The following is a 16,207-nucleotide window of genomic DNA, read 5'->3' on the forward strand; positions in this document are numbered from 1 at the left end:
ATCAAAATGACCAAAAAAATCTAAATTACTTAAAAAAGACACAAAAAAGACAGACAAAATGACTTAAAAAGACACAAAATGACCAAAAAAGACACAAAATTACAAAAAAAGGACACAAAATGACAGAAAAAAACTAAATTACTTAAAAAGACACAAAATTACTAAAAAAAGACACAAATTACTTAAAAGACACAAAAAAGACACAAAATTACTAAAAAAGAGACACAAAATTACCAAAAAAGACACAAAATGACTGAAAAAACACTAAATTACTTAAAAAAGGCACAAAATGACAAAAAAAAGACACAAAATGACAGAAAAAAACGAAATTACTTAAAAATGACACAAAAAAGACGGACAAAATGACTTAAAAAACAAAATGACCAAAACAGACACAAAATTACTAAAAAAGGCACAAAATGACAAAAAAAGGACACAAAATGACAGAAAAAAACTAAATTACTTAAAAAAGACACAAAATTACTAAAAAAGACACAAATTACTTAAAAAAGACACAAAATTACTAAAAAAAAGAGACACAAAATGACCAAAAAAGACACAAAATGACAGAAAAATAAATAAATTACTTAAAAATGACACAAAAAACCCCACAAAATTACTAAAAAAAGACACAGAATGACCAAAAAAAACCCCAGATCATAAATATGTTCTGCGTGGTTCACTTGGTCTGTGATATATCCCCCATAACTTTCCTTTATGGATAACTGGATCTGGGTTCTTATGGGTTAAAATAAAAGCTTTCTAGTTCATCTAGTGTGGTGGCACTCTGAATCTTGTGGATGACTGGTCAAATGCAGGTATGTCACATCAGGGTATTTCCAGCAGCGGTGCTACAATGGAGTCTAAAAGTGTCCAACGATCTAAAATATTAAAGGTCGACTCTTGACCAGAAAGCTCACTTACTTGCTCGCTCTTTCTAGCTGTTGTTGCTGCTTTGTGAATGAATAACACAGCTAGATGGCAAAAACACCCTGACGCTCTTATGTGGTTCTACAGTTTACCATCAATCTCTGTTGTTTATGTATTTTCATGAAGCTTTGTTTTTTTTTGCTGCATTCAAAGTTCCTCAACCGTTACTTTAGTTAGGCCTTGTTCACACACAGCTTCAAAATGTGGTTTGGATGATCTGATGGCAAGTGACGCCTCTAAATAGATGCTTGAATGCACCGAAAATTGTTTTGAGGATTCCAACCAGGTTTAGCAGGGACACATAAGCACACATTAAAGCAGCGGTTCTCAACCTTGGGGTCGGGACCCCAATTGGGGTCGCGAGATGATTTTTGGGGGTCGCCAAATCATTTTGGAAGTCAGCTCTGTCTCCACTGTGTTAAAGTGTTCATGTGTTAATGTGTTTTAGTCTTTTTGGTCACTTAATGTCCTTTTTTTAAGTCATTTTGTGTCTTTTTTTGGTCATTTTATGTCTTTTTTTGATCATTTTGTGTCTTTTTTTGGTCATTTTATGTCTTTTTTTGATCATTTTGTGTCTTTTTTTTGATCATTTTGTGTCTTTTTTGATCATTTTGTGTCTTTTTTTTTTGGGTAATTTTGTGGTCAATTTGTGTCTTTTTTTGGTCATTTTGTGTCTTTTTGGTCATTTTGTTTCTTTTTGGGGTCATTTTGTGTCTTTTTTTGGTCATTTTGTGTCTTTTTTTTGTCATTTTGTGTCTTTTTTTTGTCATTTTGTGTCTTTTTTGGTCATTTTGTGTCTTTTTTGGTCAATGTGTTTCTTTTCTGGGTGATTTGAACTGTGCGTGTGAGATTGTGTTCACTGAGCGGGGGTCACGGACAACATGCATGTTAAATTGGGGGTCGCGACTCGAAAAGGTTGAGAACTACTGTATTAAAGAACGGCCCAGTCATCTTTATAATGTGAGCAAAGCAGGAAAAACCTCCTGACACAGCTGTATACGGTCAATCTGCCAGAGACAGACAGCTTGGATAAAAACAAGCGCTACAGAACAGTCGGTCAGCTGTAGATTTCATGCACAGACAAACAGAGTGATAGTAATACCCACACTGTGGGAAGTGGGTGTTTTTCCATTCAAGATAAAGTGAGTCACAGCCTCTCTAATCACAACTCAACATGCCGTGTTGCTTCATGGCATCCTGGTCTACTGAGACCTGCCAGAGGATCTGAAAGGCAGATTTTTCATTTAAAACAACTTTTAATTTTAAAAACTCGCTAAAAAAATGCACCATTTATAATTGCCAATAACTGTAAAAGCTGAAATTATTGTTGGGTGTCAAAAATCCTGATTGTGTTTGAGCAAATCATGTGTGATAAACACAGAGAGCCACAAATGACTCATCTGACACCAGCAGGCACATGACAAATATTCAGAAAATCTTCCAAGAAACTGTGGGCTATTGACACAGAGCAGAGAGGAGAGGACAAGAGAGGTAGTGCAATGTAAATAATCAAATATGTATCATGTGTGGTGCCACAATTTCCCCCCAAACTTTCTGTAACACTTGAATGTTGAATATAAATTCCATTTTATTCCAATTTCTGCTGAATAATTAATCAAAGAAACTTAACTTGCATTAATTCTTCTTTCCTCCTTCCTTCCTCTTTATGCTTTATGATACATGAACTGTGTTACACTGCCTAAAAGAGAGTTCTACTTCTAGCCATGATTGTGCTTTTTTCATAGAGGCGCTGCACTTGTATATTGCAGTGAAAAACAATCCAAAGTGAGTAAACAGGAACAAAAAATGCCCTAAAACTGCCTGTGCTTCATGGGGTTGGATAGATGGATAGATGGATAAGATGGATAGATAGATAGATAGATAGATAGATAGACAGATAGACAGATAGATAGATAGATAGATAGATAGATAGATAGATAGATAGATAGATATAGATAGATAGATAGATAGACTTTATTTATCCCAAGCTGGGAAATTCCAGTGTAGCAGCAGCATTACACACAGAGACAATGACAACACAATTAAATAAAAAGAACAACCTAGGCATACTTCAAGCAATAAAATATAAAAAACAATAAAATACAATAAAAAATAAAGTGTCTAAAGAAGGAGTATGTATTAAGGAGTAGAATAGAATTCCAGTGCAAAATAAATATGAATATACAGTATAAAAATGTTAATGTTAACTTCAAAAGGAGTCATGAGAGACTCTCACACTAAATAAACTTTAGACTGTGCACCATCACTCACCTTGTGGGCTGGTATCTGAGGTGAACCCCATCCCGGGTTCTGTTGTGGTCTCCGGCTCCACAGTGTATAAATCGCCGTCATAGTCTGGCGTTGGCTCATCTGGAGGGAAAGCTGTGGTCTCGTTGTCTCCCCCCGCCGGAGTGGGAGGAGCGGGAGGCTCGGTGCTTGGCGGTGCCTGAGGGGCATCAGTGGGAGCTGGAGGTGAGGAAGCCGGGATGGGTAACAAACGCCCTGTGGCATTGGGACGCGCCTCACCAACATCCTCCTCAGCAGCTGGGCTTGGGGTTGTGGTTGTTGTTGTTGTTGTTATTGTCGTCACCGGGACTGTGGGGGCGAGCGTTGTGGGTGGGCCCGTGGGGGCTGGTGCAACTGTAAAGTTGAGGGAGGGTGCGATGGGGGGGTCTGTTGGTTTGGCAGTGATATTTGGAGGACCTGGAAAGAAGAAGACAGCAAAGTATGGCGTGAGTTGTCACTGTGAGCCTTTTAACCCATTGACGCCGGGAAAGCATTACCGCATTTCTACCATTAAAGCCGGGAGCGCTGTTGTGTCACTCTACCATTAAGGCCGGGACAGCGGATATGTCATTTTGTAGTATTTGTATTTTTTTCCACCTATTTTCGGTCTCTTGGCCAATGAAATGCATCAGAATCATGATCAGAATACATGCGGGAGTGTCGCAATGCAACATGGGACTTTTCCAGAACTTTAAATCATGGAGGAAGACGACTATAGCGGAGGAGCTCAGCAGGAAGTGACGGAAGAGATCTGATGAAAACAGCGCCGATGATTTTATTGCTGATCTGGACTTTGAACCCTCGGAACCAATCGACCGGCATTTATGGATGAGGAATATGTTTTTAGACGACATATTTTCACCAAAGAACAGACAGATTTGTGGCCATCTGGAGATAATAATAATATTATTAATAATATATTAATATTAATAATAATAATAATAATAGGCTAATTGTTGTTGTTTATGTCTTATATTACTTTATGCGTCCTTGAGTACCCTGAAAAGTGCAATATATACAATGTATTATTATTATTTATTATTATTATGATGATTTTTTTTTTTTTATTACAGTAGGCTAATGAGAACTATGTCTTGTTCTTCCAGTGGTCATATCATGTTTGCATCTTTTTCCCAGGCGCTTTAGGCCTTAATGGGTTAACCCAAGAAGGTGAGTAAGAAAAGGAATTAGACGTTAAAGTGGACTTACTTGTGATGGGGACATCCTGGGCTGAGGCCCCGAGGGCCACACAGAGCAGCAGGAGCAGGGGACACACACCCATTCTGCCCTACAAGAAGGAGGCAGAACAAGAGGGTATTAGTCAAAAACAACCTCAAAACTCATTGAAATCAATAAAACAAAATGTCACTGAACCGGATGAGATTTGGGGTTTATGGGTTGTATAATCCAGTAGTTCTCAACCTTTTTAAGTTGTGACCCCCAATTTAACATGCATGTTGTCTGCGACCCCCGCTCACTGAACACAATCTCACACGCACAGTTCAGATCACAAAACACAAAATTACCAAAAAAAGACACAAAATTACCCAAAAAAGAAACAAAATTACCAAAAAAAGACACAAAATGACTAAAAAAAGACATAAAATGACCAGAAAAGACACAAAATGATAAAAAATAAGACACAAAATGACCCAAAAAAGAAACAAAATGACCAAAAAAAGACACAAAATGACCAAAAAAGTAAACAAAATTACCAAAAAAGACACAAATTGACCACAAAATGATAAAAAAAGACAATGATAAAAAAAAGACACAAAATGACCAGAAAAGACACAAAATGATAAAAAATAAGACACAAAATGACCCAAAAAAGAAACAAAATGACCAAAAAAAGACACAAAATGACCAAAAAAGTAAACAAAATTACCAAAAAAGACACAAATTGACCACAAAATGATAAAAAAAGACAATGATAAAAAAAAGACACAAAATGACCCAAAAAAGAAACAAAATGACCAAAAAAAGACACAAAATGACTAAAAAAAGACACAAAATGACCAAAAAAAGGAAACAAAATAACCAAAAAAGACACAAAATGACCAAAAAAGACACAAAATTACAAAAAAAGACATTAAATGACCAAAAAGACTAAAACACATCAACACTTTAACACAGTGGAGACAGAGCTGACTTCCAAAATGATTTGGCGACCCCCAGAAATCATCTCGCGACCCCAAGGTTGAGAACAGCTGGTATAATCCACAATATATTTTTGTAATCTTCTATCCCAATCCCACATGCTCATTTTTGGGAGGTAATACTCTTACATTTAAAATAAGGCACCATAAGGTTAGGCAGTGTGTGACTAATGACGCTTACCTGAAGAAGCGAAGTTGGCATCAATCACTCATTCGCACAGCGTGGTCCTAGAAGACACACACGGACAGCATTATTCACGGTTCAAAGACAAATTCAAGCACTTTTCAAGCATTTCAGAGCTTATTTCACCTCTTGATCACATCACATTTGATGTTATTAAGCTATAAACAAGCATACTTATGTTTCATGACAATGTTTTACAGGGTGACGGATTCAAACACAACAAAGATTCATGTTTAAAATGTGTTGTAAGTGAATTTGGCATCTTATGTAACTTTCAAGCACCTAATTCAAAATCCAAGCATTTTTCAAAGATATCGCACTTTCAATGATTTCCCTGATGATGGAACCCTGAATATGTTTTTGTGCTTTAAAAGTCTCCAAATATATATAATTTATTTCCTAAATCCTACTCCTTGCAAAATGTTTTTCAAGATCAGTCAAAATGAATAATTCAGGACAGCGTTATTCTGAGACGCGCAGACAGAAATATGTGGTCTATTCAGAGACACAGGTGTGAAGACAGACAGCTCACCAAGTATTTTCCCTTCATTTTTTATTAGGACTTGGAAATACTTCTATATTATTTGGAAATTTTCAGTGGAATCATACCATGCTGATATGCTCATATCATTACATTTTAACAAATCTGGTTGTTCAAATTAGAAATTAAATCATAGTTCGATTATCAGGGTCCCTACACATTTTCCAAAGACAAATTCAATATACAGTACAGTAGATATAATAGAGTATACCAATTATTTCACTTATGTCATATTAAATAAGATGTTATTGCAATACAAAAGTATGTTTTGTGACAGTATTTTACATAGGGGTGACAAATTTAAACACAACGTTTCATGTTTCTAAATGTTTCCCATATAACCAAAACTTTTAAGCAGCTAATTCAAAAAACCCTTAAAAACACAAAAATCCAAGTTTTTCAAGGATTTCCAGCACTGAAGGAAGTCGAGGTTATAGACGCTAGTTAAAATTGGAGAAAAAAATAATAATTCTGCAATAAATTAAGCCTTAAAGCAGTGGTGTCAAACTCAAATACACAGTGGGCCAAAATTTTAAACTTGGACAAAGTCGCGGGCCAACATTGATATTTATTGAAAAAATTGACCTAAACAAGTTCAAACGAAATGGAACAAGCAAAGCTTGATATAACTTAATATTGCAAACATGCAAAACTTAATATCAAATAAAACAAACAAACACATCAATGGCATTCATTTCTTAATTAAAATTTAAATAAAAATCGTATGTCCCTTTATTTTATATGCGGCCTTCTTTAAATTTAAATTTAACAGTAATCTTTTTCCACAGGCTAAAAATAAATGTAAGGATAAAATAACAATAATAAACCAAATGACTAATAATAATATCCTTCAATGAATGTGCAACCATTCAAGCCTTGGGCTAGCAAGAAAAAGTGCATAAAGACAACTTTAATTGTTGCTCAGTTTGCTACACACTGATCTACTGTGTTCAAGCCAAAACACCAGCAGAGCATTCTGGGATTTGTAGTATTATTTGCGCTGTATGAAAATAATAATTTGGTATTGCCTTTCTGGGCCAAATATAATTATACTGCAGGCCAAATTTGGCCCGCGGGCCAGAGTTTGACACCCCTGCCTTAACCCATTGAGGCCTGAAAAACCGCTGGGCGATTTTAAAATAAGCCTCTAATTTTCTGGAAATTCTGGAAAAATTCTGGAAAAAAAAGTGTGAACTCTTCTACTAAATAATAGATTTGTCAGCCTCTGTAGCAGATAGAAATGAAATTCATGAAAGCTTATACAAAATACTACAAAATGACGTAAACGCTTTCCAGGCTTCAATGGGTTAAACCATCTGTTTTTTTGGTTGCAACAGGCTTTTCGTCTTACAAATGTGCTACTATGTGTGTTAAATGTGATGCATTCATCACCAGGAGCATGACCAAAACAGGATTAGTGTCACATTTAAATTCCAGCAGTGACAGCAAATCAGCACTTAGGACTCTGGTCACCCACTGATATGGGGATGACAAGTGGAGGGAGGATAGACAGACTTGGAGAAAGGGGTGGACTCTCAGTCTTTGCTATAATCCCAGAGGCCAACAAGGCTGTTGTCTCCCTGTGATAATCCCTGGACCTAATCCCGTGGTCCTGACCCTGGAATAATCCAGCCGTCTGCCTCTGCTTACAGGGATACTTGAGCCAAACACAGCAGGGCTACCACACACAAACTGATGCTTTACATCAGGGATTATTGGATCAGTGGGCAGAGGATAAATTGGGCGCTAACAGCTCCAATAGTGCCAGTTGCCAATCTTCTGCTGTTTTGGACATAAGCTCATTCATTGCAGTACTTACACTCTGGTTTCAGCAGAGAGCTGTTTGTCTCTGACTGCAGGCTGAAATGGGGCATGATGAGCAAGTTATGTTGTCAATGACGATGCTATTAACCTACAAATCCAATTGTTGCTATCCCTCTTTTTCTCTCCATCAACCATCCATCGAGCCAGCAAAGGGCTGCCCCCCCCCCCAAAAAAAGTGTCATGCCTTCAGAAAAATGGACAGTGGAAAAATCCAAGAAAACATGTTCACAGATTTTAGTACAATTGTTAAGCTACAAAGACCTTTCTGGTACACACTACTGGTATTTTGGAATGGTTTCTTTTGACACACTTTAATGAAAAACCTATACATAGACATGTTTTTAAATTTGTCAAGAGTAAATGTCTCTCTACTGCAGAAGAGGATTAGGGCCAAGTAGGAGAACAAAATAATAAGGAAGTTTTTTTTCATTAAATCAAATCAATCAAATCAAATCAAATAGTCTTTATTGTCATTATATAGTTCACTATACAACGAAATTGAAAGTGCCACTGCATAAGGTGCATAGTTATGACAATCATAACACAAAACAACATGAGTAAAAACATTTTAAAAATGCTAAACAAGGACAAAAACAAGAACAAGGACATGTGATGTAATAAATAAGTATAAAATAAATAAATGGCTACTTAAAATGCTATAATTTATACATGAGGTAAATTGAGTGTTTTGCACATATCAATTATATTGCACATGTCCGTTTTATTGCACCTTTTAATTAATCTATCCTGTGTGGGTGTTATGCACAAAAAAGTCCAAATGACGAGAATAAAGTCGAAATACAATGTCGAGAAAAAAGATGAAATGTCGAGAATAACGTCAACTTTTTGAGTTTGGTAAAGTAAACTGCAGACTATAACTTGATTTTCCTCAATTAGTCTAATATCTTTCTAAAAAAAAAAAAATCATATAAATGACATAAAAAGCTGATTTTCTCACAACAATAGTTTTGGTAGCCTACCAAGAATATCTCATTTATGTACAGGGAGATTTTAGTATTACGACACCTTTAAATATTGTGGCTATTGCTAATTTTATGACATTGATGAAAATCAGGTTGTAGCTTGGAGTCTACCTAAATGAAGTGTCGTTTCTCTAAAACAATGTTCCTCTGATGATTTAATAACTGGGGAACAACAATCCGTAATTATCTTTCCAACTTTACTGAATTCAAAAAGTTCACTTTATCCTCGACATTTGGACTTTTTTTTGTCATTGACTTTATCTCGAACTGCAAAGTGAAAAAAAAAAAAATCCTCCTCTCATTATATTTTCTCCGACCTGGCTCTAATCATCTTCCATACTCTACCTTAAAGCTGGCTAACTGAATTCAGTTAGCGTGCGGTATACTATTTATTATTTTTACCTTATTGATTAATCTGCTGATTATTTTCTAAATTAACTCATTCATTTATATAATGATGAAAATGGTCCGAAATGTCCACCCAGTTATCTAAAGCCCAAGATGATGTCATCAAATGCCATTTTGTCCACTTTACGCCTGTCAATGACTAATGACCTGCTCATTTTCACATATGAGAAGCTGGAATTAGAGAATTTTGTAATTTTTCTATAGAAAACTAAGTCTTTTGCAGTATTTAAGGTTCTACCAAATGTAATTTTCTTAAATTTGAAGCTAGTTCTCTCATATCATATCTCATATTTTATAGATATTCAACCTATACAACTCCAATTAAATCTACAGTTTCATTAAAATACATTAATTGGATTAAATAAGGGTATTCACTTTTATTAAATCAATATTCTTTAATAAATATAACTTGTCAGTTATGTTGCTGCAATCCTACACCTACAACTATGCAGAAGTACTGTCTTTAAACAGAATAGAAAGCTGTGCAGCATTAAAATGGCAAAGTTATGATTGAACTATTTAGTACAGCCCTACCAAAACTGTTGCAGCTCTAATTATGTCTAAACATCCCCAAGAACAGAAAAACAGCCTTTATACAGCCATGGCACTTTTAACAGTCAATGAGATGCAGGTACATTGTTATCCTGGCTAAACAGTATTTAAAATTTATATATCAAACATTTAAATTCTGGAGGTGGCAAAAAAGCAGTAAAGTTGCATTATGTCTCTGTATCTATAGTTAGTCCAGACTTCTGTTAAAGGGATATATTCAGAGTTTTTGCACTGGGGTTTATTGAGGTGCTTTTAGCTAGTGTACTATCTACAGTAGATGGAGGTCGGCAGACTGCTCATCTGTCAAAAATATTGGAAATTGGCATCTCTAATAATTACCTATAACTATCTAAATAAGTCATACATGATCCAAACTATCCCTTTACAGCAGGGATGTCAAACTCAAATACACAATGGGAAAAAAAAAAACTTGAATAAAATCGCGGGCCAACATTGAACAAATAAACCTTTTAATATATACCAAACATGTTTTGCTTTAACATTAAATATGGAACCAGCAACGCTTATAAACATACAATATATAACTAAATAGTGCAGACATGCAAAATCAAATTTAAAATAAAAAACACATCAATGTCATTAGTTAAATAAAAATCATATGCCTCTTTTCTATTTGCATCCTTCTGATTTAAATATCAAAATAAACTTTTTCAACAGGTTAATAAATTCTGCCTTTCTTTTCTCCATTTTTGGGAAGGGGTAGCTGGGAGACAGCTGTAGCTTGAGGTTGCTATGACGACTGTCACAGAGGAGCGTTTCTGGGTCCTGTCCTGATTGACGCGCCAAAACAACAGCAGGGCATTGTGGGATTTGTAGTATTAGCGGTAAATGCGTTGTATAATACTGGCAGGTCAGCTTTTATAGTACAATAATTATATAATAATTTGGTATTGCCTCGCGGGCCAAATAAAATTACACTGCGGGCCAAATTTGGCCCGCGGGCCAGAGTTTGACTCCCCTGCTTTACGTCATAAATCAAAGTGCATGTTGCTTCCTTTCTTTCCCCTGGCTCATTAATACATAAAATAAATCCCATGCAAACCTAAAAACTACATCTCAACCCTAAATCCCTTACCTCTAATGTCCTCCCCTCCACTTCTCATTAAAAGCAGTGACTCAGCTATAATGGCCACTCTCAGTGATTAGGACTGTTAGCATTACAAGGCATCTGGCATGTGTATTAGGCTAAATTAGGTAAACTAGGTATGTTCCCATCAACAAGCTTTTTTTTTTTTGGGTGACCTTTTCTTAATGAAGCATGACTCATTGTTTTCTGCGTGCCATCCAGAGGCTGGATGACGTGTCGCTGTGTTGGTGTAAGTGATATAAGCCGGTGCTGCTGTTGCTAACCTTCACTTCACAGATGCTGCAGGAGCCCGAGAGGTTTTTATCTAGAGACTGTGGACACGGGAGAATGTCTCCCCAGAGATGCATCTTAATGTGTTTTGGCCTCCTGAGAAGCAGCAGTCTCACAGTGTGTGTGTGCAAATGCATGCAATTCTTTTTCAAAAGACTTATGTGTTGGTAGAGGACATCATTAATTTAAGAGGTACCGGGCAAGTGCTTCTATTTGTGCCACTTTTAGGTTTTGTGCCGTCACTGTTCTCTATTAACCCATAAGAACCCACGGTGACACCCATGTAACAAACACTTTAAATATTCTAGAGCAGGGGTCTCAAACTCAAATTACCTGGGGGCCGCTGGAGGCAGTATCAAAATGACCAAAAAATCTAAATGACTTAAAAAAAGACACAAAAAAGACAGACAAAATGACTTAAAAAGACACAAAATGACCAAAAAAGACACAAAATTACAAAAAAAGGACACAAAATGACAGAAAAAAACTAAATTACTTAAAAAAGACACAAAATTACTAAAAAAGAGACACAAAATGACCAAAAAAGACACAAAATGACTGAAAAAAACACTAAATTACTTAAAAAAAAGACACAAAATGACAAAAAAAAAGACACAAAATGACAGAAAAAAACTAATTTACTTAAAAAAGACACAAAACCCCGCACAAAATTACAAAAAAAAGACACAGAATGACAAAAAAACCCCACATCATAAATATGTTCTGCGTGGTTCACTTGGAATATGATGATATATCCCCCATAACTTTCCTTTATGGATAACTGGGTCTGGGTTCTTATGGGTTAAAAAAAAAGAGACTGGGTGATGGAGGATGCAGGAGACATTGAGATAAATAAACCGTTTCCAATTATTTGGTTGTATGTGTAAGTACATTATTATACAGGACAATAACCTTTAAGTAAATCACTCCTCTTAAATGTCCTGATCAGGCTCTAAGAATGTTCCTTCGATGTCTAATAAACATTTTCAGTTTGCTCTTGCAACACATTTATTGACAGACCGAGACAACCTTCTTCTCAAAAGAACAAACTGAAAGAAAAACCTTCTTTCATTGATTTCGTCTCATGTTTCATAAACAGACTCAATTCATAAAGCACTTTTCATCTTTTGTCTGTTTTCTTTGAATCCAGCCTCCTGCTCGTTGTAGTGATACAAGCCAAATGTAAAAAAAATAAAAAAAAAGAGGGAAAAAGAAGGAGAGTAAATATCTTTCTAACAGTTTCATCACGCTATTCCCTGCAGAAGAAACACGCACATGCCTATCTATTAGTGAATGAATGTACTCGAAGGTAGTCATGCTACTCACGCTCTCCTGACTTTGGCCTTGTTTTGTGCAACCATGTGAATATTTTTCAGACAAGGACGAGCACATAGAGCGATCCACTGGGATGAGCTGGCCTATGGCGGAGTGCAAAACCACCACAGCTCTCTTAAAACGTTGAAGAGCAACAAGCAACAAAAATCAATAATTTGACTGGAGGGAATAAGGAACACACAACACAAGTGTGACAGGACATTTGCTTGCTTTTCAATGACTATGATGTCTTTTTCTGTACTGTATTTCCACTTTGTATCATTATAGGTTTATTTACAGTATCAGAAAGTACTGCACCAACTTGAATGACACTGTGACAATCCAAATGAGTAACAAACTAAATGAGTTATGCTAAACTGTGTATAACTATAGCAACAATGCTTATCCTTCATATTACATCACCCGTTAACTCTACCTGGAACATGAACCTCACTCAGTGCGTTTACATGCACAGTTTAATCGAGCTATGCACTGCAAAAAAGCCAACTTGTATTTTTTGGCCTAAAATAGTGATTTAAGTTGCTAAAACTTGGAAATATAAATTATTGACATTTAGGGCAATAATGTAAGTTAGCACAACAAAGGAAGCCAGTTGTCTGCTCAAAAACAAGTTGGTGAGTTGTTGTTACTTATATCTTTAAGTTGGGGTTCAAAACAAGGGACAAAAGTTCTGATAAATCTGATTTCTTTGTTGGGAAATGCAGGAAAGCGGTGAAATTCATTAGCGAAAGCTAGCGGCTAACTGATGCTAGCGGCGCTGCTTGTTACAGCTACAAGAGTAGCCATTAGCGTATCAATGCTAACTCAAAATTGTGGTCGCAACATTAGCTGACATTTCATAGCAGCATTACAATCGTGCCAATTCAGCACATTGCAGAAGTTAGCAGATGTAAGAATTAAAAGTTATTACAATGTAAAATTATAAGTTAGTACAACTTACAGTTGAGTTGACAAAAATCAGAATTCAGAGTTGAGCAAACTCAAAAACAAAACTTAAAATATTTAGTTTAATTGTCCAACTTAAAATTTTATCGAAGTTTGTTGCCTTGAAATTTTGAGTTCACCCAACTTTTCTTTTTTTGCAGTGTGCTTAAAATTCGATTTGGGCGTCTTATTGGACTTCTGTCCTTGTCCTAGTTTACATGCAACTGAGAAAATTTAATAATTGATGGGAAATTGTCTTCCTCCTAAACACTAGGTGGTGATATGAGTCGTTTCAGTGGGTTACCAATTATGTCATAATAAACGGAGAAAGGCGGGAAACCGGCATTTTCAAACAACAAGAACAACAAGATGAATGGTGCTGTTGGAAGGCTACAACAGGAGCCTGTCTTCGGTTTGACACTTCTAGCAGTCAGTACTGGGACCGGCTACTGCGACCTGCTTTCTTGGATGTTTTTGTTTAGCTTTAAGCTTGACAGGATCAAGTCTCTTTCAAAATAAAAGCATCCGTTATAGGGGTGTGCCATATCGTATTGTTCACGATTATACCGGTATATTTTTTTAATGGGTAAAAAAAAATGCATTTCACGATATTGGCAACATGCCCTACTTCTTGACATAGTGGCGTAAGGATTTCCTATTAATTACCTAGACTGTGGCGGCCTGCCAGTCTCTTGTGCTGCGCTAACGTCACATTTCAAGCTACTGAAAGTAGTTGGTTGGCCCCCAACCGAAGGGTTGGTGGTTCGATCCCTGACCATGGCAGCCTACATGTCGAAGTATCCTTGAGCAAGATACTGAACCCCAGATTGCTCCTGATGCTGTGTTCATCGGTGTGTGAATGAATTCCCAATGGTGGCAGGTGGGACCATTTAGGGTAGCCTCTGCCACCAGTATGAATGTGTGTGTGAAAGGGTGAATGAGCGCAGTCTGTAGTGTAAAGCGCTTTGAGTGGTCGCAAAGCGACTAGAAAAAGCGCTATATAAGTGCAGGTCCATTTACCATTTATTCAGAAAACAGCATATTGAATTGTAAAACCTCCTATGTTGTTGAGGTTATGTTTGCTGAACTCAGTGCCGCGGAGCAGAGCTCCATGCATAATGTGCATTCAAGTGGTGAGCGCGACCAACTAATGAAGACAGTTGCCTCTCTGCCTGTGGCCAACTGCAGACCTCATAGGAGTGCAATCACACAGTTGTGAAAGGGCTGGGCTGTTCCCATGCCATTTCATTCACACAGTGAAAGGAACACTTATAGGTAGGATATAAAGGAAGTCCAATTACATCGCCATGACAACCAAAGGCCAACACGTTCAGATCAATGCAAGGTAGTGATTTAATATGTTGAGTTCCCACTCAGGTTTGTGTGTATTTCACCCATGCTTTTGAATTTACCTGCGAACCGAGATGAAGTAATGAGTGTCTTTTCAGCCTGCACGGACATGAATTAATGAAAAGCTCAAGATGAAGACGGAGTTTACAAAAGGATGGAGGAAGGAAATACTTGACTATAATTCTTTATAGTTGCAGCTGTTTCCTCAGTTTATATATGTGTTGTTTGATTGCGGCCAAACAGACACAACCACTAACACTGCAGGAATCCTCAAGTATTATTCTTAAAATCAACAAATCTCATTTATAATTCAAAGAAGATGCCCCCAAGGCAAATGAGTGAGCTGGAAAACCAACAGACACAAACCCTGCAGGCCTTGCTGACATGACACCAGCAGTGGTGGTCAAGGGGACTTTACCATTCATGCAGAGAAAAATTTCCCTCTGGCTTTCTACAAGGCATCCTGCTTCTCTCGCCGCTGCAGCGCCAGATAATGCTTGTCTGTCTGTCTCCATTCATGGCATATTAATACTGTTTCTATGTCTTGAGAGAAGGGAGGGGGGGTCCGGGGCAACAGGAATACTGTGAATGCTTCTCTTCACGGGAGACTGAAGTAGGCCTAACCCAGGGCCGCGAGGACTCTTGCCCTGAAACAGACCACAGATTATATGTCCCCAGTGCCACATACAACAGCCACAATCCTCTGGACTTCCCTTTCTGAGGGATACTACTCCCTGCTGGTGTGGTTTGTGTTCCTGTTGGCTTCATTCACGGGCTGGTGACTTGATGAAAAGACGGAAAGAAGCCAGGGATTACTATCCTGGCTAATCATACAGGCAAGAGTGACCGCTGTGTCTGTTATTAAGCCAGTAATGATGATTTGGTTCCATCGGGCTGGAAGGATCAAGAAAACTCACTTGTTTCATTGAGTGAAAGTGGTGAGTCAGTGGAGCTCTGCTCTGTGTCTGCTTCATTGTGGGGTTTCTCACAGACCATGCCAGGGGCCTCTCAAGCTTTCCCACATTGGACACAGAGAGGATGTGGAGGCGCAAAGCATGGCCTCCCCACAGAAGCCACTGTGACCTTGAAGCATGGTGTGGGGCCAAACGGCCGGCTCAAGGGGCCACAATGAAACCCGATTCATTATCACTTCTGCCACATGAAACTTAAAGTACCAAAACTGATTTCTACATGCAGCGTGCAGCTGAGGCTGGGCATCAAACATTAATACTTTTTGATACTGACTGAAACATGTCTGCAGCACAGAGTAATGAAAACTTTCAAGCCCTCAAAGCTGGCATGAGGGTTTTTCTGCTTATTCCTCGGGCCAATGCCTGTTTTACATTTCCTGAC

The 16,207-nt window shown here is 37.4% G+C and overlaps 1 protein-coding gene across 3 annotated transcripts in view; it reads right to left on the reverse strand.

Annotated features, from left to right (window-relative positions):
- The window catches only part of ptpra (protein tyrosine phosphatase receptor type A), a 47,150-nt gene that overhangs the window by 22,542 nt on the left and 8,401 nt on the right, over positions 1-16,207 (reverse strand). For all 3 annotated transcript variants that reach the window (XM_059328570.1, XM_059328569.1, XM_059328568.1), the window contains exons 2-4: positions 5,557-5,603; positions 4,426-4,504; positions 3,202-3,633 (exon numbers count right to left, since the gene is read on the reverse strand). In XM_059328570.1, the coding sequence (XP_059184553.1) occupies positions 3,202-3,633; positions 4,426-4,504; positions 5,557-5,577 (532 nt within the window). In that variant the 5' untranslated portion in view covers positions 5,578-5,603. The remainder of the gene's footprint in view (positions 1-3,201; positions 3,634-4,425; positions 4,505-5,556; positions 5,604-16,207) is intronic.

Source organism: Centropristis striata, chromosome 3 (assembly GCF_030273125.1).
Source record: "Centropristis striata isolate RG_2023a ecotype Rhode Island chromosome 3, C.striata_1.0, whole genome shotgun sequence".
In the NCBI taxonomy this organism is placed as follows: Eukaryota; Metazoa; Chordata; class Actinopteri; order Perciformes; family Serranidae; genus Centropristis; species Centropristis striata.